Source organism: Myotis myotis, unplaced genomic scaffold (assembly GCF_014108235.1).
Source record: "Myotis myotis isolate mMyoMyo1 unplaced genomic scaffold, mMyoMyo1.p scaffold_m19_p_3, whole genome shotgun sequence".
In the NCBI taxonomy this organism is placed as follows: domain Eukaryota; kingdom Metazoa; phylum Chordata; class Mammalia; order Chiroptera; family Vespertilionidae; genus Myotis; species Myotis myotis.
Window position 1 is genome coordinate 170190567 of NW_023416335.1, and position 26228 is coordinate 170216794.

Below are 26228 nucleotides of genomic sequence, written 5' to 3' on the forward strand. Positions count from 1 at the left end.
TCTAATTAATTTCCTTTCAACTTGCACAAATCTGTGCATTGGGCCAGTAGTGTTTTATAATTTTCTGAGTACAGGTCTTTTGCATCCTTGGTTAAATTTATTTCTAGGTTGTTTTTTATGCAATTCTAAGTGAAGATAGTTTCCTTTTCCAACAGTTCATTATTGGTGTATAAAAATGCATCTGACTTCCGGATATATTTGTATCCTGCTACTTTATTGAATTCATTTATCAGTTCTAGTAGTTTTGGTGGAATCTTTAGGGTTCTCTATATACAATATCATGTCATCTGCAAATAATGACAGTTTTACTTCTTCCTTTCCAATGTGGATGCCTTTTATCTCTTCTTGTCTGACTGCTATAGCTAGGACTTTCAATACTACGTTGAATAAGAGTGGTGAAATAGGCAAGCGCTTTCCTTTTCCTCTTCCGGGGACGGTGACTCGTGTTTAGGTATTCATCATGGTCCAGCGTTTGACATACCGTCGGAGGCTGTCCTACAACACAGCCTCCAACAAAACCAGGCTATCCCAAACCCCTGGTAATAGGGTTGTTTACCTTCATACCAAGAAGGTTGGGAAAGCACCCGAATCTGCATGTGGCGTGTGCCCAGGCCGACTTCTCGGAGTTCGTGCTGTGAGACCTAAAGTTCTAATGACGTTGTCTAAGACGAGAAAACACGTCAGCAGAGCCTACGATGGAGCCATGTGTGCTAAATGTGTCTGGGACAGGATCAAGCGTGCTTTCCTTATTGAGGAGAAAATCGTTGTGAAAGTGTTGAAGGCACAAGCACAGAGTCAGAAAGCTAAATAAGTTAAAAAATGAAGCTTTTTTGAGTAATAAAAACAAAAGTCTCATTCTGTTAAAAAAAAAAAAGTGGTGAAATAGACATCTGTCTTATTACTGATCTTAAGGGAAACACTTGTGTAGTTTTTGCCCACTGAGAATTATGTTGGCTGAGGTTTGTCATATATGGCCTTTATTACATTGAGGTATGTTCCCTTTATTCCCACTTTGCTGAGAGATTTTATCATAAAAGAGTGCCAGATTTTATCAAATCTTTTTCTAGATTATTGATATGATCATGTGGTTTTTCTCCTTGATTTTATGTGGTGTATCACGTTAACCAATTTGCGGATATTGAACCAACCTTGCAATACCAGAATAAAACCCACTTGATCATGATATATGATCTTTTTAATATATTGCTGGATCCAGTTTGCTAATATTGAGATTTTAGCACCTGTGTTCATCAGGGATATTGGCCTATAATTTTCTTTCTTTGTAGTGTCTTTATCTGGTTTGGAATTAGGATAATGCTGGCCTCATAAAATGAGCTTCTCTCCTCTTGAATTTTTTTCTAATAGCTTAAGAAGGACAGATGTTAGTTCTTCTTGAATACGTAGTAAAACTCACCTGGGAAGCCAGAACTTTTGCTTGTTGGGAATGTTCTGATTACTATTTCCATTTCATTAGTTATAATCTTTCTATTCATATTTTCTGATTCTTCCTGATTGAGTTCTGGAAGATTGTATGTTCTAGTAATTTATCCATTTCATCCATATTGTCCATATTTTATATTTTCTTATAATCATTTGTATTTCTTTGGTGTCAGCTGTTACTTCTCTTTCGTTTCTGATTTTATTTAATTGGGTCCTCTCTCCTTTTTTCTTGATGAGGTCTGGTCAAGGTTTGTCAGTCTTGTCATTTCAAAGAACCAGCTTTGGTTTCATTAATCTTTTGTACTGTTTTTTAGACTCTATTTTGTTTATTTCTGCTCTGATTTTTATATTCTTTCTCCTACTCACTTTGGGCTTTGTTTGTTGTTCTCTTTCTAGTTCCTTTAAGTGTAAAGTTGGATTGTTTATTTGAGTTGGTTTTTTGTTTGTTTCTTGAGGTAGGCCATAATGATATAAATTTCCCTCTTAGGACTGCTTTTGCTGTGTCCCGTTCATTTTATTGTGTTTCTTATACTCTCTACAAAGAATAAAGTTGCTCCTTCTTTGGGCCTCTTAAAGCACCTATCTATAATAATATTATATCAAATTATTTTCAATTTACTTTTCTTCCTCTTCTCTTTCCGAAACTAAATATCACTGCAAAGTAAATGACTGTGCACTTCTCTTACTTAGCAGAAGTACTTATTAAATACTGGCCAAATAAATAAACATAATATTGATGACCACCACATGAGCCATTCTGGAAAACATTAATATTACTTTGTATCTTTTAATTATCCAGAAAACTTCCAATGAGCACTATTAGATTTTGGTTCCTTTCACACTTTCCATGACACCCGTGCGATTTCATTTTTAAGCAAAAGGTATTGGTGAGAATCCTTTAGGTCTAGCACCAAAAGCAGGGATTCTGAACCTTGGCTACATATTATTACTATCTAAAGAGCCTTAAAGAAATACCAGTGTCTAGGTCAGTGACGGCGAGCCTACGACACGCATGTTCGAGGTGACACGCGAACTCATTTTTTTGGTTGATTTTTCTTTGTTAAATGGCATTTAAATATATAAAATAAATATCAAAAATATAAATCTTTGTTTTACTATGGTTGCAAATATCAAAAAATTTCTATATGTGACACGGCACCCTAGTTAAGTTAGGTTTTTTCAAAATGCTGACACGCCGAGCTCAAAAGGTTCGCCTTCACTGGCCTAGGCCCTATTCTCTGAAATCCCTATATAATTGGCCTGGCTGGGACCCTGACACTTTTTAAAAATCTTATCTCAGGAGTAGATGTACTGATCTAAAAGAAGGTAAACATATTCCTCACATACTAAATTGAATCAAGAAGTTTTTAAGAGCTGTCTTGAACTAAAAACTACCTAATACTATTTCAACTGAAATTGTTTAAAATTCCAGACAACTAAATTACAAATTAATTTTAGAGCATACTTATTTAAAGTTCAGGGAAAAAACTAACATTGATGCCAATTAAAATGATCAAAATATAACAAAGTATCTACAAGAATTAATCATTGTTTAGTGTTCAGAGAAAGATAAATGCAGAAAATAACAGAAGCTAAGAAAAGGGAAAGGAATTAGGGAAAACAACATGTACATAAGAAAGCTGCAACTGACAAAAACAGAAGATGCACATTGCAAAGGAGTAGGAAATAGCCCTGATTGGCATTCAACAAGCTTTCATTTCCTCCCCTGAAGTAGGTATTATTCCTGCCATTCCAGATAAAACATGGAGGCTCTGAAAAGCCCAAATTCCAGAGCCAAATGGAGCCTGGAATCAGACTCAGGCCTGTATGACTTTGAAGCCCACACCCTATCCATCATATTACACTGCTTCACAACAAAACAGGGAAGGAGAGAGAGAACAAATTCAAGGGCATTAAATGGCACAACCTACTAAAAAATTAGAGGAGTTCACTGAAGGCTTATAAGCCTGAAAATGAAGTTGGGGGCAAAATGGCATTCCAGAAGATTATCCTGCCAGTAAACAAGATGGATTAAGAGAGAGAGGTTAGCAGGCTCCAGGAGGCCACTCCTCCAGCCGCCTCCAAGAGGACTGAGCTTTGCCAATGACTGTAAATCCAAATAAATACCCAGCTTTCTAAACCGCCTGTTGCCAATAGAAGCCCTAGCATGAACCCCTGGGGGGGGGAGTGAGGAAGGGAGGGAGGGAGGGAAGGAGACATGGTATTAGAGAAAAGGAGACCACTGACTGCTTCATGATGAACCATGTGACTTAGAACTGTGAAAGTACTGCATTCTCTACTAGTTTCACAAGTTACAGTGGGGCCTTGACTTATGAGTGTCCCGACTAACGAGTTTTTCGAGATACGAGACATCTCTCGGCCGATTTTTTGCTTTGAGTTGCGAGCTAAAATTCGGGTTACGAGCTAGCTTCAGATACTCCACCACTAGTTGGCACAGCGAACATCACAGTGAACACCACAACATCAGCCCAGCATCACGTGTCTCACTCATTCACTTTTTGATTTGACATACGAGTAATTTGAGTTACGAGCTCCATCACGGAACGAATTAAACTCGTAAGTCAAGGCCTCACTGTACTTGACTTTTCAATGCTTTAAGGCAGCGGTTCTCAACCTGTGGGTCACGAACCCTTTGGCAGTCGAACGACCCTTTCACAGGGGTCGCCTAGGACCATCCTGCATATCAGATATTTACATTACAATTCGCAACATTACAGTTATGAAGTAGCAACGAAAATAATTTTATGGTTGGGTCACAACATGAGGAACTGTATTTAAAGGGCCAGAAGGTTGAGAACCACTGCTTTAAGGATACTTCTTTTATAAGACCCACCATACTGTATTAAAAACTTAGAAGATTCTTGATTGTCCATTGTAGTTATCAAATAATGAAAATTACGTAAGTTAGACAAAATACCAGATGTTTGCTTATACATAGTATTTACAAATCTAAATCTTATTTCATTATCTACATGGAAGTTAGAGTCCTAATTGGCCAGCCTCTTTCCAGTCTTTTACTCTCCATTTCACCCTTAAGAAAAGACAATCAATTCACTTTGCTAATACCTCATTCATATCTGAAGTTTCCCTAATCAAGAATCCAAATAGTTTCTTATTCTCTGCCCTTCATATGCTCCCTCTATCATTTCACTTAACCTCCTGTTCTCTCCAAAAGTATTAATGCCAGCCTCATCGCTCTGCCACAGAAAAACACACACTAACCTGGAGGTGTTTGACATAGTTCCCAAACTACCTCTTTCCATTCTCTCATTCAACTTCCAACTATCCATCAAAAGCTCAGTGCAAAATCTATTAGTCTCCACAATGCCCACTTCTACACCCAACAACACTTAAAACAGAATCCAAACTGTTGACTAATAGGCCACATGTGACTGATAGGCCCAAGTTTTGTGTTGTGGTGTGTATTTTTTTAATAAAATTTTATCCCATTGACAAAACTTAAAAATGGGAAATATCACTTTAAAAAACAACTGCATTTCCAACTTTCCTTGAAAAAACTGGATGCTATGGCAACACTGGGATCACACAGTCACAATGAGCTGTACCTGAGTAGCAGATGACCCTTTTTGAATGGCTCTTAGATGTAAAGTCTGGAAATAACAGTCCACTGCCTGACTTATGGGACTGTACCTGGAGCATTGCAATCATTCCAGAAATATCTGACTGTCTATCAAGCACTAGAGTTACAAAAATACAGCCTCTCCCCCACAACCTACCTTAGTGGAAAAGGCAGAGAGACAAGCAATTAGGATACATGAGATAAGGGCAATGATAAGGGAGGTAAAGGGCACTGAACGCATGGCTAGGGTATCTAACTCTGTCCATGGGAAGTCAGGGAACACCCCTCAGAGAAAGTGATCTGTAGCAGTCACAGAAATTATCCAGAAAGAGATCAGGGTAAAACAAAATGTCCGAGAGAACGAGAGAAGAAAAGTATTTGAGAGAGTTACATCAGCTCAACGTGGCTACAGCCATCACCCAACCTCAAAAGCAAGTGTCAGAGTAAAGCTCAATTGAAAGGGCTGGAGGGGGAAAGCCAAGTGTGAGTTAAAGTCAAGAGATGAAGTAGAATTTCCATAAAGTGACTGACTATGTAAAAAGAGTTGGTTAAGCAGGGAATAGAGGTTTCAGAGAGCTCAGCTGTGTTGAGAGGTGAAATGCAGAAATAAAAAGGAGAGAGCAGCAGTGACAGTCTAAACCACGGGAGGGGAAGCACCAAGCAGCACGGGGACGGGGCGGAGGCGCGGAGGAGACCGAAGGGGCTTACATCTCGGGCGGTAACCAAGGATAACGGGGATGTGGAGCATGGCAGTTTTGGCTGGCCACAAGTCTGCCAAGAGAATGAGTCCCGGCGGTCCCCGGGGGGACGCGGAGGCATGCGGGCCTCTCAAAAGGCAGCTGCGTCCTGGCTGGGTCGCACCTCGGGCGCTCTGTGCGGCATCGGCTTCCGTTCGGATCGTGCCGGCTCCGGGAAAGGCTCTGGGTTCCAGGCTGCTGCCACGCAGGCTCCCATGGAGTGGTGAGAGGCCTGGTCTGTGTGTGCTGGTGGGTAGAAGTTTAGTATAAACTACCTTGTATTATTTTCTGATTTTTCTGTAGGAATGCTGGGCCTGTATACATCCTCTTAGGAAAAAAAAAAGCAGTGGTGTGCCCATTATAGATTGACACAGGAAGGAAAAAAAGGTGCCGAGAAGTTCAACATCTGTCCATACCAGTACTCAAGGTGAGTCATTCCCGAATCCAAGTCTCCCCAACTGGATTAAGATATCGGACAGTTGGGGGGGGGGGGGGGGAGATAAAAAAAATGCCTGTTTTTGCATTTTGGTTTTTTTTTTTGTAGCTCTCAAAAATGCCTAATACCGAAGTGGATGCGTCGAACACATTCAGTAAAATTTACCGACTTCCTAACATTTCTGGGGTCATTAAAGTGACCCCGTTCAGTTCCCTTCTTGCAGACTAAGGCGCTCAAGAGACGCGAACTGTATGTAGCTCAGACTTAACACTTGGCTTTTTTTTCCAAACTCCACTGTGTCTGTCCACCCTCCACCGCAGAGGCACAGCTGCTCCCCGATTCCAATGCAGCGGGAGACCCCAAGTCCCGTCGCGGAAAACGCCCGCCCGCCCGCCACTCCCGCGAGGCCCCCGGCCCCGGCCCCCTCGCACAAAGGGAAAACATGCTCACCAACTCTGGGCCGCCGGGAGTCTCGGTAAATGTGGTAGTCTGTTCGTCGCCGCTCCGAGGCAGGCACTTCCGGCGCGCGCATGACGTCAGCAACGCGCCCGCCTCCGGGCCCGCGCCGGGGTCTAAAGCGAGCAGGGAGGGAAGAGGCTTTGGAGGCGCTGCCTTCTCGTCCGCGGCGCCAGGCCCTTCCCAGCCCCGGCGATGCCGCGGCCCCTGCGAGGGGGAAGGAGTCGTCGGGGTTGAGCGCCCCCGGAGCCGAGGGCTCGCGCTCTACCGACCGCCCGGGCCCGCCCCACTGGAAGGTAAACGCCGCCTCGGCTGCGGCCTGGCCGCCGGCCGGCCCCTCCCTCCCCAGGCCCCGCCGCCCACAGGACGGGCCTTTGGCTGCCCGGACCTTCCCCGTTAGCCGCCTGCGCGGTCCCCACCAGCACGGCCGACGCGTTTCCAGCGGGAACCTTGTCTAACGAGCGCTACCGCTGTGAGTTTCTGACGTTGTCCGCGTCCATCCCCCCGAGCGTCTGGCCCGGCCCTTCGAACCGGCTCGCCTTCGAATCCGCGTGTTGCCGTTTGTGAGCGTTCGGAACCCCCGTCTTAAAGATATAGCACACGCGCTTCTGAGACCGAAAATTAGACCGTGGTGGAGCCAGATGGGACTTTGAGGAAGTTTGCTGAACTTTTATGTGCATCCAAATGTGGGGCTAAAATGTCTTCTTGATGCCATTCCAGAGAAAAATAGTAAGACAACCAGGAAGGTATGGCACCCAGCCACAGTATGAGTGGAAATCAGTGGCTGACGTTCTTTCTGCGGCCCCAGGCTCTCCCTGCTGTGTGTATGCGAAGTCTTACACATATTTAAAAGCACTGTTTGCTCTCAGCCGGAGGGAAGATTAGTAACGCCCGGTTTTTCTCTCATCTGTTTAAACTGCACTTCCCCATTCACACTGGAGGCCGGCACTAAAAGGGTTAATTAGTGTGAAGAATCCACGTGAAATAGGACCAGAAAACTCTCTTAAGTGGTGTCTGGAGAAAAGGAATTTCTTAATTCACCCAACTGAGAGTCATTATTCACTATTATTCCTAAGCAGTAAGGAAGGTGTATGAATCTGGCATAATTAAATCAGTGGTTGCCCGTATTGGGTCTTACTTGGAATGAAGACTATACTGGCTTAGATTGCTTTTGGATCTGTTCGTTTTTCTTTTTAGAAATGAGTGGTGGATTGGCCCCAAGTAAAAGTACAGTGTATGTATCCAACTTGCCCTTTTCCCTGACCAACAATGACTTATACCGGGTAAGTAAGTTTTATTAATAGTACTATTACCTTCTGAATTATCTATTTGAGAAATAATTGTAGCTAAAGCAAACAGTTCTCCTTGGTAAAATTCTTTTTTTTTAAATATATTTTACTGATTTTTTACAGAGAGGAAGGGAGAGGGATAGAGAGTCAGAAACATCGATGAGAGAGAAACATCGATCAGCCGCCTCCTGCACACCTCCCGCTGAGGATGTGCCCACAACCAAGGTACTTGCCCTTGTCTGGAATCGAGCCTGAGATCCTTCAGTCCTCAGGCGGAGTAAAGACCTGAAGGAAGTAAAGGCAGCTGTCTAGGGGATAAGCATTTCAGGCACACAGTAAATCAAGTGAAGAGAAGAAGAGGAGCTGTCGGAGGTAAGCCCATGCAGGGATGCCTTATAAGGCCTACACAGATAATGGTAAGGACTCTGAGTGAATTGAGAAGCCTTTTGAAAGTGTTCTATGGAAAGCTGTCTGTATTGCCTTCAGAATTCAGTGTGGCTACACAGCAATCCAGTTATACCACATTCCAGCATTACACAAATTACTCAGAGGACTCAAAATTTATTATCATTGATTGCATATATTAATATATTCAAAAACACTTTTCTAAGAAGCAATATATAATAGGAACTATCTACACTAATAAAAGAGAAACATGGTAATTGGCATATGACCGCTACCCTTCCCATTGGCTAATCAGCAAGATATGCAAATTAACTGTCAGCCAAGATGGCGGCGGGCAGCCAGGCAGCTTGAAACTAACATAAGGCTTGTTTGCTTCAGTGACGGAGGATTCCAACGTTCCCCACCTGCCTTGCTGGCCTCTAAGCCTGCAGTCTGAAACATTGTAACAAATATAGAAGATGAACAAAACCCCAGAAACCAGCTTTCAGTGAGCCAGGATCTCAGAGCTGGAGTTGATACAGTGTCTCGATTATAGAACCCAGCAGAGGCCTCAGAGCTGGAGCAAGAGCTAAAGCTGGCCCAGAATTAAAAAAAAAAGAAAAAAGGAGCAGTTGGGAGCTTCAGTCACCCACGAGCCTGAAAACAGCCCTCAGCCCCTCACCCAGGCTGGCCAGGCACCCCAGTGGGGACCCCCACCCTGGTCTAGGACACCCTTCAGGGCAAACCAGCCAGCCCCACCTGTACACCATTCCTCTATTCTATATAGTAAAAGGGTAATATGCCTCCCAGCACCAGGATCAGCGTGACAGGGGGCAGCGCCCAAACCCCCTGATCACTCTGCGGCTCTGTGTGTGACAGGGGGCGGGGCCACAACCTCCCTATCCGCCCTGCTCTGTGTGTGACAGGGGGGAGCTCCCCAACCCCCTGATGGGCCCTGCTCTGTGAGTGACAGGGCAGCGCACCAACCCCCTGATCCACCCTGCTCTGTGCGTGGCGGGGCGGTGCCCCAACCCCCAAATCGGCCCTACCCTGAGTGTGACTAAGGGTGGCATTGCAACCTTCCGATCCGCCCTGCTCTGTGCATGACGGGGCAGTGCCCCAACTCCCCAATCGGCCCTGCTCTGAGCCCGACCAGGGGCTGCACCTAGGGATTGGGCCTGCCCTCTGCCACCCGGGAGCAGGCCTAAGCCAGCAGGTCGTTATCTCCCGAGGGGTCCCAGACTGCGAGAGGGCACAGGCCAGGCTGAGGGACCCCCCTTCCCCCCCGAGTGCACAAATTTTTGTGCACCGGGCCTCTAGTATATATATAAAAGGCTAATATGCAAAGTGTCCCCTAGGGAGTTCGATCTCTCACTATGATGTGTGCTGACCTCCATGGGGCAGCATGGAACGAAGAAAGGCCCTGGCCAGCAGCCGGAAGGCCCCAATTGGCCCTGATGGCCAGCCAAGCCTAAGGACCCTACCCATGCATGAACTTCCTGCACCAGGCCTCTAGTTAGTATATAAGTATTGGCTGAAACAATAAGTGAAATTGTGAGATTGCTTAGGGTGAAGATGTAGAAGAAAGGGCCAACTATAAAGTTTCACCAATACTTTAAGGGGGGACAGAAAGAGATTTGGGGAATGGATTTTTCATTACTGGAGCTTTGTTTTATGTTTTGTTTTATAAGCAATCTAAGGATCTGTCTTCTGAAACAGGTTGCTTGATTGGGTGGGAGCAGGCTGGGAATCATGATATTGTACAACATATTTATTTGAAATACAAGGATTCTTTGGAGCTGTGGTGGGGTTGATAGTTGCCATGGGTATATCACAATAACACAGCAACTGTATAATGTGTGTGCCTTCAATCAACCACACCTGAAGAGTGGGTTTTTTCCTCTGTATGTGCTCGTTTGTCAGAAATTTAGAAACTGAGACAGATACCTGGACTCCAATAACAAAATTAAAAATATTATTCTAGTCACTAAAAAAATTTATCTTACAGACTAAAGCCTAAAATTTTTCATAAACTATAACAAAGAATATGGCAAGTGTATGCAACATGAAAATTTAATGTTTTTGTGTGATTTTTAAATTAAATTGTAAATTGGTATGTGTTACTTTGTTTCAGATATTTTCCAAATATGGCAAAGTTGTAAAGTAAGTATTTGCATAAAATTTTGAAACTTCATTTAAAAGTTTATCTTAATTTACTTCTCCATTATTTTTAATGGTAGTCAATTTACTATATTTTATAAAACAAATATTTGATATAACAAAGTAAATGAAAATACTATTGTTAACATTTTTACATATATATGTCATTTTTCTATGTATGTAAACATGTACAATTTTCTTGACTCAATTAAATTCTGACAACTGCCTTTTAAGGTAAATACTGTTAATATCCTGTTATTATTATAAATGACAAAACTGAAGCACACAGTAAACCTAAAATTATATTGCTAGTTTGTAGTGGAGACTATTTAAATCCAACAGTTTGATTCCAGAGCCTACTCCCTTAACCCTACCATTACCTTTTTTGGTTTTGTCCCTGTCTGTCAGAATCGCCAAATGAATTTCCATACAAATATATAATTAAGAGAATGCTATGAAGTTAAAGACACAGAGTTGTAAGGACCTATATCAGGGAAGACCTGATCTAGTCTAGGTAGTGAGTGTAGAGTTGCCTAAGTCAGGATCCTTTGAGTTGAAAACTAAAGACTGAGTGAGAGTTAAGTAGGCAAAGCAAATGGAAGAAACATTTTCAGTAGAAGAAACTGCTTGTGCAAAGACCCTGTGGCAAGAGAAAATAAAGTGACATCATGAAACAGAGAGAAAGCCAATATGACCAGAGATGAGTGAACAAGAGGGAGAAATGCCAAGAGATGGAAGCGGGTTCCTAATCTTGCTTTTTGGCCAAGTTTCAAGATATTTGGTTTTCATCCTAAGAACAACAGGAATCCATTAAAGAATTTTAAATGAGGGAGTGACATTGCTTTACTGCCTTTATTTTATCAATGTTTAGTGCCTGGACTTGCAGCTAATTGAGTGACTGAATGACAACATGAATAAATAAATAGATGTACTCTTTTGAGAAACTAGTTTCCCATTTGCATCTATCTTTTTCTTTTAACATAATAGAAACAACCTTAAAGGAGTGTTTATTATAATACACTAGAGGCCCAATGCACGAAAATTCGTGAAATAGTAGGCCTTCCTTTCTCCGGCTGCCAGCACCAGCTTCCTTCCGGCACCAGGGACCCAGGCTTCCCTCCTCCGGCCACCGGAAAGCACCTGGGACCCAGACTGCTTCCCTCTTCCAGCTGCCCCCAGGCACCCAGGACCCAGGTGGCTTCCCTCAGGCCATCCGCAGGCACCCAGTACCCGGGCTGCTTCCCGCCTCCGGCTGCCACCAAGACCCAGGCTGGCTTCCCTTGTGCTGTCCGCAGACACCCGGGACCTGGCCTGGCTTCCCCCTGCCCTGGCTTCGTCAGGAAGGACATCCGGAAGACGTCCGGTCTAATTAGCATATTACCCTTTTATTATTAGATGAGATGAGGCATAGTTTTTACATAACTAGATTTCACTAGAGGCTAGCAGAAAGATGGAGAAAGTATTTCTAGTTAAAATAGTTCACCTTATACCCTATCCCAGCCTTGGAATCAGCCATTTCTCCTAAGAGCCCTATTGAACATTGTCTTTTAAACTATATTAGTGACATATAATGATGGATAAAAAGAACTAAGGATGTGTAAGGGATCAGAAGAAAGAGCAGACTCTGCTCTTACCACTTATGTACTTTGGGTGGTATGGCTAAGAACCACAGAGCTGGAGAGTCTTTAAAAGAAGTTTAAGACTGTAGTTAGAGTCTAAAACCTAGAAAAAAATAAGTAGTTTTACTTTTTTTGTTAAGAGAATACTTTGTTTTTTTCTACAAGACTTAGCAGAGAAGAGGAATTATGCTGAGTCTTCAAGATCCCATTGTCTCTGTAATCTCTGCTTCATTCTTAAGCCCCTGATTACAGTTTGATTTGTCAGATACTCCTAATCATACCTGTGTTCACTAGTGTTAAATCAGTATCATACTTTCTTATTTCCATTCTTGATATCCCATAACTTTGAAGAGATAAGCTATTTGTCAAATCTACTTATTGGTCTTACTATGTAAATGTTTTATTACCCTTTTTGAATACAGGTGTCTTCCAAGTTATTAATAGCTGTTTTATTTATTGCTGCTTCATTATTTTTAATTATTTGTTTATGCTTTTAAGGGTTACTATAATGAAAGATAAAGATACCAGGAAGAGTAAAGGTGTTGCATTCATTTTATTTTTGGATAAAGACTCTGCACAAAACTGCACCAGGGCAATAAACAACAAACAGGTAAGCCTTTCATTCCCAATAAGGTTTTTAACCTAAAAGACTTTGTGCTCATCCAGGCCAAAAATATGGGGATGTAGTGGGTGATCAAGTCTGACAGGTATCAGTAGGTTCCAAGGTTATTTATGTGGAAAAGAAAAGATGCCAAAACTGTACTGGTTTTCCAAAACATTAGTCAAATAAGGAAGTAAGAGTCTATTCTACAGAACAGAATTTGTCACACCTAAGTAGGCAATTGCTAAAATAATCTAAAAAATAAAATAGAGGAGAAACCAAGATGGCGGCATAGGTAAACACCAGAGTTTGCTGCCTCGAACAACCACTTCAAAAATACAACTAAAAGACGGAACGGACATCATCCAGAACCAGAGGAAGGCTGGCTGAGTGGAAGTTCTACAACAAGGAGGAAAGAGAAAAGCATACCAAGACTCAGAGGAGGCGCAGTGCTGAAGTAAAATACTAAGGTGCAGAGTGCATGCGGAGCGGGCTGGCAGCTGAGGGCACGGTTGTCGTTTTCAATCAGGAGGGAGTCTCAGGCTCTGAGCTCCAATTCCAGGCGAGTCTCTAGGGACCCAGACTCATATGGGAGAAGCGGGACTGTCTGGCATCGCTCAGAACCCTAGGGCAGCTTTCTCTCCATGGGGCTTGCAGCGATTACTGGGACACTGAGAAGCAGAGCCTCTGAGGGCAAGACTGAGAGCAGCCATAATTGCTAACCCCGCCCTGTTGATCCTGTGAGACCCGCCCCGCCCAAGCCCTGCAGGGAGACTTTTGCTGGATAGCCTCAGGCAAAGGCTAGATTAGTACCTCCCTAGAGATCCAGGAGCCAGGAAGCCCAGAGGTCAGAGTGGGACCATCCAGTTTGCAGCTCTGTGGAACCATAAAAGACACACTCAGGGGGCAGACTCAGTGAGCACCAAAGCCCCATCGAAGCAAGTCTAGCCCCAGAGGGGTGTCTCCAGCACAGAAGTTCTCCCACTGCAGACACAGCTGATTCTCACAGCCAATTGGCCGGGAGGTCAATTCCTCACAGTGATAACTACAACAATCAAAGCTTAATTACAACAAGACTGTGCACAAAGCCCACAAGGGGGTGCACCAAGAGGGTCTACCTCAGGTAATTGGGACAGTTAGCACAGAGAGGAACTCTGTCGACACAGCGAAGCATAAAAAATGCCGAGACAAAGAAACAGGACACAAACGACAGAATTGGAGGAAAGCAAACTGTTGGATATAGAGTTCAAAACCACACTTTTAAGGTCTTTAAAGAACTGTCTAGAAGCCGCCGATAAACTTAATAAGGCCCTCGAAAAGACTGGTGAGACCGCCGATAAATGTAGTGAGATCTTCAAGAAGACTGGTGAGACTGCCGATAAATGTAGTGAGATCCTCAAGAAGACTGGTGAAACCCTCAATGTTGTGATAAAGAACCAACTAGAAATTAAGTAAACACTGACTGAAATAAAGAATATTATACAGACTCCCAACAGCAGACCAGAGGGTCACAAGAATCAAGTCAAAGATTTGAAATACAAAGAAGCAAAAAACACCCAACCGGAAAAGCAAAATGAAAAAAGAATACGAAAATAGTGTAAGGAGGCTCTGGGACAGCTTCAAGCGTACCAACATCCGAATTATAGGGGTGCCAGAATAAGAGAGAGAGCAAGATATTGAAAACCTCTTTGAAGAAATAATGACAGAAAACTTCCCCTACCTGGTGAAAGAAATAGACTTCCAAGTCCAGGAAGCACAGAGAACCCCAAACAAAAGGAATCCAAAGAGGACCACACCAAGACACATCATAATTAAAATGCCAAGAGCAAAAGACAGAAAGAGAATCCTAAAAGCAGCAAGAGAAAGAAACTCAGTTACCTACAAGGGAGTACCCATATGACTGTCAGCTGATTTCTCAACAGAAACTTTGCAGGCCAGAAGGGAGTGGCAAGAAATATTCAAAGTGATGAATACCAAGAACCTACAACCAAGACTACTTTATCCAGCAAAGCTATCATTCAGAAGTGAAGGCCACATAAAGAGCTTCACAGATAAGAAAAAGCTAAAGGAGTTCATCACCACCAAACCAGTATTATATGAAATGCTGAAAGTTATCCTTTAAGAGGAAGAAGAAGAAAAAGGTAAAGATACAAATTATGAACAACAAATACACATCTATCAACAAGTGAATCTAAAAATCAAGTGAATAAATAATCTGATGAACAGTATGAACTGGTGATTGTAATAGAATCAGGGACATAGAAAGGGAATGGACTGACTATTCTTGGAGGGGGGAAAAGGGTGTGGGGGTGAGGGAAGAGATTGGACAATAATCGTGCACCTATGGATGAGGACAGTGGTGGGGAGTGAGGGCGGAGGGTGGGGTGGGAACTGGGTGGAGGGGAGTTATGGTGGGAAAAAAGAGTAACTAATGTAATAATCTGAACAATAAAGATTTAATTTAAAAAAAGAAAATAGAATTGAAGGTTTGAGGAAATGGGATCAGTGAATACATATTCTGCATTTACATTTTCTCCTGTTTAGTTATTTGGTAGAGTGATAAAGGCAAGTATTGCTATTGACAATGGAAGAGCAGCTGAGTTCATCCGAAGACGAAACTACTTTGATAAATCTAAGTGTTATGAATGTGGGGTGAGTATAGCTAAAACTTAATGTAATTTTCTCTAGTGTACAGTACTTTCACACCAGTATTTTATTTGTGCTCTTCTAAACTCCTGGGTGGCTAAAACCAGGTTATGAAAGATGTTTTAATCTGGGACTTGACTCGTCTATGCAAACTCAATTGAAATGTAGTATGTAGAGCAGGACCCAGAGATGGTGGAGTTGGGTCTAGATGTAGCAGTCAGGTGTGAGAGGGAGGGGGGAAGGTTCTGGAAGGGTGATCATGGTACTCAAGGCTTGGTCTGCAGGCCTATGGGACACGCAAGGACAAATGTGAAGTTGGCGGGTCCTGAGTGGTGCTTAGAGCCGGCAGGGTGGCAATGGGGCTGGGCAAGGTAGGTGTGAAGGTGGTAGAGGAGGGCCCAGGGTCGAGCCCAGAGTCCTGCGACCTCCAAGAGACCTTGAAGGAAAAGAGCCTTTGAAGGAACAGGAGAAGGTGGAGCCCAAGGAAAGGAAATGGAGGGGTTTGCAGGTAAGAAGAGCTGAGTCCTGAGCAACACCAGAGGGATCAAAGAAGTAAAGACTGTTCTAGAACTATCCTCAAATAATGGTGGCTTTTAAAAAAGCCTTGGAAGGGAATTCCCTGTTGCTGAAGGGAAGCAAAGAGGCCATTTCCCACAGGGCACACTGCGGGAGAGGAGGGGCCGGGAGAGGAGGGGCCGTCTCCAGTTAGTGCAGCTCCCACCCACCTGGTGAGGAAGGGAGGCAGAGCTCATACCCTCAGAACCAGGGAGGGTGCAGAGTGAGGGGCCGCCCCCACCCACCGCATTCCTTCTCTTTGCTGCTCAGCTCCACGCTTTCCCACAGCTCCTCTCTGGTCTGGGAACCAAATGGTAACCAGTTACAGGCCCAGCTTCCTATCCTTTCGTTCCCTGAACCCTGCCTACCCTGCCAGCGTGAGGGAATCCCCGGCTGAGCAGCCAGGCCCCCGCCACCTGGGCACCCAGAGCAGGCGGCCAACTTCCTGTCTGACTCCAGCAAGTCAGGTTTGCCTGCCTGGGCTTCGGCTTTCCTGCATGTAAAATGGAAAGAGTCCCACAGCAGGGCCACCCTAGAGCACACAGCCAAGGCCAGGAGGGGGATGAATGGCCCGTCCGGAGCAGGAGGTGGCGAAGCGGGCACGCCGGCCGGGCCAGAGCGTGGAGGGCCTGGAAGGCCTGGCTTTGCAGTGTGGACTGGACCCTGCAGACCCGGCCTTGGCAAGCTCTTGCGCTGATGTCCCCGAAGCCGGAGCCAAGCACCTCTGTGAGCCAGGGCCGGAGTTCTTAGCAGCCCCAGATTTTCTGGCCCTTTAAATACAGTTCCTCATGTTGTGACCCAACCATGAAATTATTTTTGTTGCTACTTCATAACTGTAATTTTGCTACCGTTATGAATCGTAATGTAAATATCTGATATGCAGGATGGTCTTAGGCGACCCCTCTGAAAGGGTCATTGGACCGCCAAAGGGTTCACGACCCACAGGTTGAGAACCGCTGCTCTAGGAAGTCCTCACAGGGTCTATTTCATAAACTTGACATGAGTTTTAATTTAAGGAACTACAATGTAAAATTGCATTCTGCTGAAGAAAGATAATTCTACTTCACTCACTTCACTGCCACCCCCAGCACAGACTGAGGCCCAGTTCCCAGAGCGAAGCTCCCCGGGGGAAGGGCCACGGCCCCCACGGGCACCCCTTCTGGGTCCCTCTCCTCTATGGGGTCTGTCCTTCAGCAGGTGCTGTGTGGAGTGGGCTTCCCGGGAAGAGGCCCTGAGCTGGGCCTGGCTGCCAGCGAGATGTTGCCATCAGCTGAGTGCATTTGGTAGAGGCGGGAACAGGTCCCTTTCGGCCCCTTCAGAAACCGGTCCCACCACTTCTGAGCCGTGTGACCTTAGACAAGTTAACTAACTGTCTGTAACCTTGGATGAGCTCACTATCTGATCTCGGGTAAGTTAACTTGCTGCCTGTGATCTCAGATAAATAGCCTTCTTGCCTCTGGGCCTTGAGGCTACACGGAGCAGAAATGCCCTCGGTGGCGACCTTCCCCCTCTCCCTTCCCCCTCTGCCCGCCCCCAATCACACGCTCACACCTCCGGCTTCTCCTTCCCCACCTTCTCTCCACCCCATATCTCTGTCGGGCTCTTGAGGACTCAAAATAAAACAAAAAAAAAAAAAAAAAAAGAAAAAAAAGAAATGTAGTATGAAAAGGTAACCTGAGTTGGATGATACAGAGTGACATTTTCTCCAGTTTCTAAATCTTTGAAAACTGTTAGGTTAAAAAGTATTGACTAATTACTTATATTATTGTCTTAAAAGATTTTAGTGACCCATAAATATTTGTGTAAAATGGGATATTGCCTGTTTCTATAATATTTTGCCAGTTTAGTGTCTGCCCTCTGGTGGTCAGTGCGTTTTAAATCGACTGGTCGACCTATCGTTCTGGTCATTTGGTCTTACCGATCACTTAGGCTTTTATGTATACTAATATATTCGTGCTCTTGGGTGGAGAGTGTCCCTCAGCCCAGCCTGCACCCTCTTCAATCTGGGACCCCTGGGGGATGTCCAACTGCCTGTGGGATCGGGCCTAAATTGGCAATTGGATATCCCTCTCACAATCCGGGACTGCTGGCTCCCAACCGGTTGCTTCCTGCCTTCCTAATTGCCCCTAACCATTCCCCTGTCAGCCTGATCGACACCTAACTGCTCCCTTACCGGCCCGATCGCCCCCAACTGCCCTCCCCTGCAGGCCTGGTCACCCCCAACTGCCCTCTCCTGCCAGCCCAGTCGCCCCTAACTGTCCTCCCCTGCAGCCCTGGTCACCCCTAACTGCCCTCCCCTGCCAGCCTGGCCTGGTTGCCACTAACTGCCCTCCCCTGCAGACCTGTTCGCCCCCAACTGCCCTCTCCCTGCTGGCCTGATCTACCACAACTGCCCTCCCCGCCAGCCATCTTGTGGCTGTGGGCACCGCCGTCTTTGAGGAGTGGCAGTCAATTAGCATATTCCCTCCTTATTGGCTGTAGGCGCCTCCATCTTTGTGATGGCCTGAGGGTCAATTAGCATATTCCCTCTCTATTAGATAGGATAGATGGTTAGTCTAGCACTGTCAAATATGAATACAATGCAAGCCACAAATGTAATTTTAAATTTTCTAGTAGCCACATTGAAAAAGAAACAAATAAAATTTAAATCTTTTACTTAACCCAAAATGTATCTAAAATGTAAAATATAATCATTTAAACTATGGTAATTAATGTTTTAAAATTAAGATATTTTACTTTCTTTTTTCATATTGTCTTCAAAATCTTGTATATATTTTACCCTTAAAATGCGTATCAATTTAAACGGGTTCTCGCTAACCACAAAAGAATTATGGCTAGTGGTTACCATAATTGGACAGTGCAGGGATCATCTAGATATGAAAGAAGCAAAATGAAATTAATTTGGAAAAATGAGGAAACTAAATTTGTTTTTGAAACAGAATGTTAAGCAACATCTTGGGAGTTAGGAATAGTTTTGTCCCAATTTTATCAAGTAACTAGAGGCCCGGTGCATGAAAATTCATGCACTGGAGGGGGGTGGGGTCCGTCAGCCCAGCCTGCCCCCTCTCACAGTCCGGGAGCCCTCAGGGACAGGAGGCGACACCCCCATCACATCTCTGCTGCTGCCACTGCCAGCTGCACAAGCCTCGGCCGGCCCTGGTTACCTGAGCCTTGGGCAGCCCTGGGAGGCTGGGGAGCTGACATCCGAGGAAGAATACTTCTTTTACTCTTAGGTCTTTGTGGACTTCTAAAATACTTTCTCATTGTTAAAATAGCTTATTAGGAGTTAAAATTACCTTCTAAATATTAATGGGTTTTATTAATTTCTTCATATATGTTCCCAGTGTGACAGTATCTTTTTTTATTTTTTTAAGTTCTAACACCTTTTAGTCTTCAGGTACCAGGCAAGTTTCTATTAATAACACAACAAATATAATATTTTCCTTTCCTTTTTAATGGGAAACAAAAGGAAAGTGGACACTTAAGTTATGCTTGTCCTAAAAATATGCTTGGAGAACGTGAACCTCCAAAGAAGAAAGAGAAAAAGAAAAAAAAGAAAATTCCTGAACCAGAAGAAGAAATGTATGTAAATCCACTCTTACTAAATACATTATAGTGTTGTTTCTGTCTTTTTACTATTGGTTAAATGCATTCTGGTTTTATTTTTTTTTAATTTAGTGAAGAAGTAGAAGAAAGTGAAGATGAAGGAGAAGATCCTTCTCTTGACAGCCTCAGTCAGGCCATAGCTTTCCAGGTACTAAGTAGTTTTTTTAAAAGGCACCATGCCATAGCAGCCTTGGGTTAACAGTTTTATATTCCTTACTTACTTTATTAATCATCTCCTCATTGTGGCAACCTGTCTTTCCCCTTCTCCTCCTAAACTTCAGGAGACTGACTACTTTTCTAAGGTCTTTAGAAACATTATGATAGAAAAGTTCCTATTGGCTCCTAGATTTTGAGGACCCTATAGCACTTTTAATATCATAATTTGTTTTCATTATAGAATTGAGCAGAACTATTTGATTAAAGTGAGTTTAGCCCAACAGAAAAGATTTTATTAAAGATATTGAAAAGATACCTTTGAAAGAAGCTTCGCTTCAAAACAAAACCAAAAACATATTTTTGACAACTAAAGACCCTAATACAAATATATGAAATATTTTTTAAAGAAAGATACATAATCTCCTAATTTTTATATAACCAGATATTTTGTTTTAATGTAGTTGACAAATGGTAAATGTATACGTCAATTTATTTTTCCTTTTAGTTACCTAATTTCATATTTTATAATTTCCACCTTCAGCAGGAATGGAAAGTAGGCTTCATTTACTGTGCCTGTTAATTAGTAGAAATGCCTAAAATAATTTTGAGTAACATGGTGAAACGGATGTATGGGGAGTGAGGGAGGAGCATTCTGATGAAGTAGAATTGTTTGCACAGACTTGGAGGGTGGGGAGTGTTGGCACGTGTGATGTGGTTTTGCATTATTTTGAATTAACGTACCATAATAAACAGGTTCCTGGTTTTGTTTGTTTTCTTACAGCAAGCCAAAATTGAAGAAGAACAAAAAAAGTGGAAACCCAGTTCAGGGGGTCCCTCAACCTCTGATGATTCAAGACGCCCAAGGATAAAGAAGAGCACGTATTTCAGTGATGAGGAAGAACTTAGTGATTAAAATTATATTTATTATGTAAATATTTTTTTTAAAGATTTAATCTTAGAGTACCAAGTTCAGTTGGGACTAAAGATTGTTTTTAGAATTTGATCATAAAAATACTTAATGCCAAGTAATTTTTTTACTATAAAATAGTTCGCCCTAGCCAGATAGTTGAGGTGGTTAGAGCGTCATCCCAGTACACCAAAGTTGTGGGTTCAGTCCCCAATCAGGGCACATATAAGAATCAATCAATATATGCATAAAAAAGTGGAACATCAGCCTGGCCAGCATGACTCAGTGGTTGAGCATCAACTAGAAACCAAGGAGGTCATGGTACAATTGCAGGTCAGGACACATGCCCAGGATACAGGCTCAATCCCCAGTGTGAGGCTTGCAAGAGGCAGCCAGTCAATGATTCTCTCTCATCATTGATATTTCTATCTATCTCCCTTTCTCTCTCTCTAAAATCAATAAATATTTTTAAAATTACTATAAAGTAGTTATTGAAAAGAAATTTTAAAGTATCATGCTTCTATCCTGCCTTAGGAGAGTATTAATAATAAAGATTTGTTATTAACCATTAATCTTGAAAATATATTTTAATTAAAAAGAAAATATATAATAATGCTATTGTCATCCCAGGAAATAAGGTATATATTAAAAAGATTTGTTTGAGGGTTTATTTTAAAAATGTATTAGCCTTGATTAGTTTACATGAGGACTTTTAAAATAAATTTCACCAGCAAGAAAAAACCTTCATAAAGACTGGAAAAAGTTGAATGATGTATTGTTATTAAATATTAAAAAAATTTTCAAGAGAATTTTGTTTTTAATATGGGTGCTTGTCACCTTATTTCTTATAGCTTGATCCCAATCTGGATTACATTATAATTTCCCCTAAAATATAAAGTAGCTCTAAAATGCTTATAACCAAACAGCATTAATTTACCTTGCCTTTGGCACCCAAGTTCCATTCCCCTAAAGCAGCTAATTTAAGGTGTTTCTTTTCATATGTACATATATTTTCCTAAATAAGATGCATATATTTTTCTACTTAATTCATAAAGGGATAGAGGATTTTTCCATCTTCTATACTCCCCACTGCCTTCCTCCGTTTTTCAGTATGGTTATGTTAAAATTGTTGGTTAAGTCCATTTTTACTTAATGACCATGTAAATACTGTTCACTTCTGAGCTAACAAGTGTGCTATTATATTTTTTCAGAGTTAATTATTGCCTCATTTTTTATGTGTTATAGATCTTTTTATGTATGACTAAATCTGCCCATACCTTCTGCAGATAGTTATATGGGAATGGGATTATAGAGCCTTTAATTTTCTGTGTTTGTATATTTCTATAGTGTTTGAATGCTCTTAAAAAGAATACCCACTTACTAGTTTTCTTAAATTACTAAAAGCAATAAAAATATTTCCACTTTGAAAACTACACAGGCGATGAAAGTGTTAACCACTTGCCAGCAAAGAATCTAGATTGCAATGAGGAAAATATTCAATATGAACAGACAGATCAGCACCAACAAACATTTGAGGAAATGGAGACCCAAATGACCAGACCAAAAAGGATCTTAAAGGAGCTGAGAAAATTCTGGCTAAAAAAATCAATCTGGGCCCAAACAGTTTGGCTTGGTGGATAGAGCGTTGGCCTGCGGTCTGAAGGGTCCCAGGTTAGACGCTGAAGGTGGCCTCCAGGAATCTTAAGAGCCCACACCTGGCCTCTAAGCCCCTCAGCCCTGGCCACCACACTGAGCTCCAGCTTGTGCTCTGCCCTTCCCTGGAACCAGATCTCTCACTGAGCCCTCCATCTGCCTCTCACCCACCTGAGCTTCCAAAGGTGTAGGAGGGCACCTCCTTTGGGGGTGGGATTCCCAACTAGGCAGGACAGAGCCTCCTAAGGATTGCAGAAGGTTGGGGAGGGGGGTTGCTGGGCGGCCTTTGGTCTGGGACATGGGGTTCCCTTAGATTGCGGGTGTACCTCCCTCCGCAGCACAGGGGTTCATTTGGTTCCCTCTGTTTCTGGGCACTGGCCCCACGGATTTCAGGGAAAGGGACTGTGGATCCATAATAAACTTGGTGCTTTCTAATATTGAAAGCATTTGTCAATCAGTGCTGGATATAAGGGATGCTTTCCCTCTGCAATCATTTATTCATTCATTTGCTTTTTTGACTAGATGCCTATTCTGAAACTGCCAATTATAATTTTCAGATTATCACAAAAATCAGTTAAAACCACATATAGTAGGACATTTATAAGTAACTAGAGGCCTGTTGCATGAAGAGATTCGTGCAATAGGCCTTCCCTTCTCCTGGCTGCCAGCACAGGTTTTCCTCCGGCACCCAGGACCCAGGCCTTTACTCCGGCCTTTACTTAGGCCACCTTCAGTCTTCCATCTTCACTGCTCCGGCTTGCCTTCAGTCTTCCCTCCGCCACTTGGAGCCTATGTATGCAAATTAACTGCCATCTTTGTTGGTGGTTAATTTGCATATCGTGCTGATTAGCCAATGGGAGGCTTAGCGAAGGTATGGTCAATTACCATGTTTGTCTATTAGATAGGATAAATGGTAATTTCTGTTTTATATCGGTAAGTGTACATATATGATCACAACAGTGATCATGAGATATGTAGGCATTACGATGTATGAATAGTAAAACCTTGACTACCATATCTAGAGGTCTTGAAGTACTTGAAGTTTTGCATATAATATACTACAGATAAAATAAGTCATTTAGACTCAAATCATATATAGAAGTGTGATAGGTGACAGGAAGAGCCATGGAATCACATAACTGAGCCATTCAGCTTCAGAAATGGATGAATGGGTTAAAATGTCCCACATAGAATAAGGGTATTCCTACACAATGTTTCATCTATTTTCAGGTTGGAATCAATGTGGAAATAACATCCTGTCAAAAGAATCTTAAGCTCTCCTTTCATCACTGTCAAGGACAGAATACCAAGGCAGCTGAGCAGGAGACACAGAGAAAATATAGATACAGCACCAAACAAAAAGAAGCCATTTCCCATAATAAGCAATTTCACAGACTATTTGCAGAAAATATGGAAAAAACATTAAAATCTTTTTGGAAAGCAGTTCCATAAGCACTGTTACTAAAGTAACAATGCAAACAATTACAGTCAGAGACAAACCTAAGTCCACAGAATGGGTTTAGCCACCATCAATTACTTTTTTTAAATACATTTTTTATTGATTTCAGAGAGGAAGGAAGAGAGATAGAAACATCAATGATGAGAGAGAATCATTGATCAGCTGCTTCCTGCATGCCTGACGCTGGGGATCGAGCCCGAAACCAAGGCATGTGCCCTCACCAAGAATGGAACCGTGACCTCCTCGTTCGTAGGTTAATGCTCAACCTCTGAGTCACACCAACCAGACGACTATCAATTACTTTAAACATATATATATGTGTGTGTATATATATATGTATGTATGTATATATATATATATGTATGTATATAAGTATGTATGTATGTGTATATATATATATTGATCCCCACACTGGGGATCAAGCCTGCAACCCAGGCATGTGCCCTTGACTGGAATCGAACCTGGACCCATCAGTCCATAGGCTGATGCTCTATCCACTAAGCTAAACCAGCTAGGGCTCAATTACTTTTAAAATTGCTTTTATCAGATCCAATTTTAAGAATCCTTAGGTATAGATAAAATCAATTAGGTATAGATAGAATCAATTAGTAATTTTAGTTACGATCTGGTACCTAGAGTAAGCTGACCAGAAATATAACAGCTTTTATACAATGTGGGCTTAAGCAAATTCTTTTCCCAGAGAGTTGCATTTCTGATCACATCTTTGCAGATGCATAGCTCTATGCAAAACACAAAACAATTTATAAAGGAGATATTATAGTTTGGTTAGGACTTTATGTGTATACTCAAAACGATTTAAATCCAAACACAAGCTTTTAAAAATTATCTGAGAGAATTTGTATCACATATTTAGCACTATGCATCAGGCACTGTCTTAAAAATATCTATATATGTAAAGGCTATTATGCTAAGTGTTCCTCTGACTGTCCGACTGGTTGCTATGATGTGCAGGGAGCAGACGCTCAATGCAGGAGCTGCCATGACGCACACTGGCCATTTACAAAGAAACGGCACTGCAGACCTGATGCCGACAAAGCCACATTCAGCTTCCCCCATGTGGGACACAGGCCCCGACACCCCACCAAATCGCAGTCAACACTGCCAAGACCCCATGGCATGAAATGCAGCCCCCAGCCCAGCCCAGCCCAGAAACTGGCTGTGGGTGCTGGGTAATAACATCACGTAGCAACCCTGCCTTCCTCTACCTAGCAACTAGCCTCCTTGGAGTTTCTTCAGCTCAGGAATATGACTTGCTTTATAGGGAGGTGCAAACATTTCACACTTTAACCCAGTGGTTCTCAACCTGTGGGTCGCAACCCCTTTGGGGGTCAAACGACCCTTTTACAGGGGTCGCCTCTGACCATTGGAAAACACATATATAATAACATTGTTTTTGTGATTAATCACTATGCTTTAATTATGTTCAATTTGTAACAATGATATTGGGGGTCACCACAACATGAGAAACTGTTAAAGGGTCATAGCATTAGGAAGGTTTAGAACCACTGCTTTAACCAAATGTATGTTAAGCATTTTCCCATGCCTCATCTCATTTGATCCTCACAGAAGTCCTGGTGTAGGTAAATAGGAGACTCGGTGGAATTTTATTTTATTTTCATTTGCCAGAAAACGGAGATTTAGAAAGTTTAGAAACTTGACCCTACTGAAAAGAAGTAAGAAATGTTGGACCTTAAAAATGACTTCAGGTTTTCTAATTGCACAGAATATGGTGAAACACTGCTGCACTTCAGTATTTTACCCTTTGTTCTCCCTGCGTGATCTACAATAATCTGCTTCGTGTTGATATTTACTGCTGTGTTGCTGACAATTACCTGAAAGAGAAGTTGGGTGCTTCACTGGGCTGGAAAAAGTTTAGCTACATCAGAAAGCAGGTCTAATTAAGCAAGTTTATTCTATCCTGTATAATAAAGAGCTAATATGCAAATGGTCATCACATGCATAACAACCGATCAGCAGAAGGCTGCATGCGTGGCAGGCGGGCACGGGTGGGCAGGGCTGCATGCATGGTGAGGCGGGGGGACATGAGGCTACGTTCCCTGCCGGCACCAGCCAAGGGACATGAGGCTGCGAAGGGCCAAGGCACAGCTGCAAAGGGCCCAAGCTCAGGCCGGCAGTGGCAGCAGCAGCGGGGTAATAGAGGTGGCACCTTCCCCTGATCTACCAGGTCGCCTCCTGCAGAGGGAGGTCAGACTGCAGCTTAGGCTGGGGGCTTAGGCAGAGGCGGTTAAGGGCACTCAGGGCAGTAGGGGGGCAAGTTAGGGGCAATCAGGCCAGCAGGGGGGCGAGGTAGGAGAGGGCAGGCTGGCAGAGGGGCAAGGTTGGGGCAATCAGGCTGGCTAGGGGGAAAGTTAGAGGTGATCAGACTGGCAGGCAGAGGGGTTAGGGGTGATCAGGCAGGCAGACAGGCGAGCAGTTAGGAGCCAGCAGTCCCAGATTGTGAGAGGGATGTCCGACTGCCGGTTTAGGCCCGGTCTCTGTGGG

The 26228-nt window shown here is 43.1% G+C and overlaps 3 protein-coding genes across 16 annotated transcripts in view; 2 read left to right on the forward strand and 1 right to left on the reverse strand.

Moving 5' to 3' along the window:
- The window catches only part of PPHLN1 (periphilin 1), a 105525-nt gene extending 98301 nt beyond the window's left edge, over positions 1-7224 (reverse strand). For 3 of the 6 annotated variants that reach the window (XM_036301242.1, XM_036301240.1, XM_036301238.1), the window contains exon 1: positions 6665-6779. In XM_036301242.1, the coding sequence (XP_036157135.1) occupies positions 6665-6746 (82 nt within the window). In that variant the 5' untranslated portion in view covers positions 6747-6779. Of the gene's footprint in view, positions 1-5749; positions 6025-6664; positions 6801-7089 lie in introns of those variants that run through there. The other 3 variants (XM_036301241.1, XM_036301237.1, XM_036301236.1) reach the window with 2 other exon arrangements.
- On the forward strand, positions 451-855 carry LOC118651757 (60S ribosomal protein L34-like). The gene has a single exon (XM_036301253.1). It carries the CDS (start codon positions 461-463, stop codon positions 809-811), a length of 351 nt encoding a protein of 116 aa, XP_036157146.1. The 5' UTR covers positions 451-460; the 3' UTR covers positions 812-855.
- ZCRB1 (zinc finger CCHC-type and RNA binding motif containing 1) lies at positions 6827-25594 on the forward strand. Of its 9 annotated transcripts, XM_036301245.1 has the most exons (9): positions 6833-6966; positions 7868-7953; positions 10478-10506; positions 12621-12732; positions 15268-15375; positions 19394-19506; positions 19603-19678; positions 20468-20614; positions 25450-25594. In XM_036301245.1, the coding sequence occupies exons 2-8, from the start codon at positions 7870-7872 to the stop codon at positions 20597-20599; spliced, it is 654 nt and encodes a 217-aa protein (XP_036157138.1). In that variant the 5' UTR covers positions 6833-6966; positions 7868-7869; the 3' UTR covers positions 20600-20614; positions 25450-25594. The 9 variants fall into 9 exon arrangements, with proteins under 9 accessions (XP_036157140.1, XP_036157138.1, XP_036157136.1 ...); XM_036301243.1 differs by lacking the exon at positions 25450-25594 and having other exon boundaries at positions 20468-21798; XM_036301246.1 differs by lacking the exons at positions 6833-6966; positions 25450-25594 and adding an exon at positions 7006-7142 and having other exon boundaries at positions 20468-21798.
- Positions 25595-26228: the final 634 nt, after the last annotated feature.

What these genes read in the sequence shown, in the direction of transcription:
- ZCRB1 (XM_036301245.1), top strand. Translation starts at nt 7,870, where the DNA reads ATGAGTGGTGGATTGGCCCCAAGTAAAAGTACAGTGTATGTATCCAAC. An exon ending in CCAACAATGACTTATACCGG is followed by an intron (nt 7,954 to 10,477) that starts GTAAGTAAGTTT and finishes ACTTTGTTTCAG; the next exon opens with ATATTTTCCAAATATGGCAA. An exon ending in GTCAGGCCATAGCTTTCCAG is followed by an intron (nt 19,679 to 20,467) that starts GTACTAAGTAGT and finishes GTTTTCTTACAG; the next exon opens with CAAGCCAAAATTGAAGAAGA.
- LOC118651757 (XM_036301253.1), top strand. Translation starts at nt 461, where the DNA reads ATGGTCCAGCGTTTGACATACCGTCGGAGGCTGTCCTACAACACAGCC.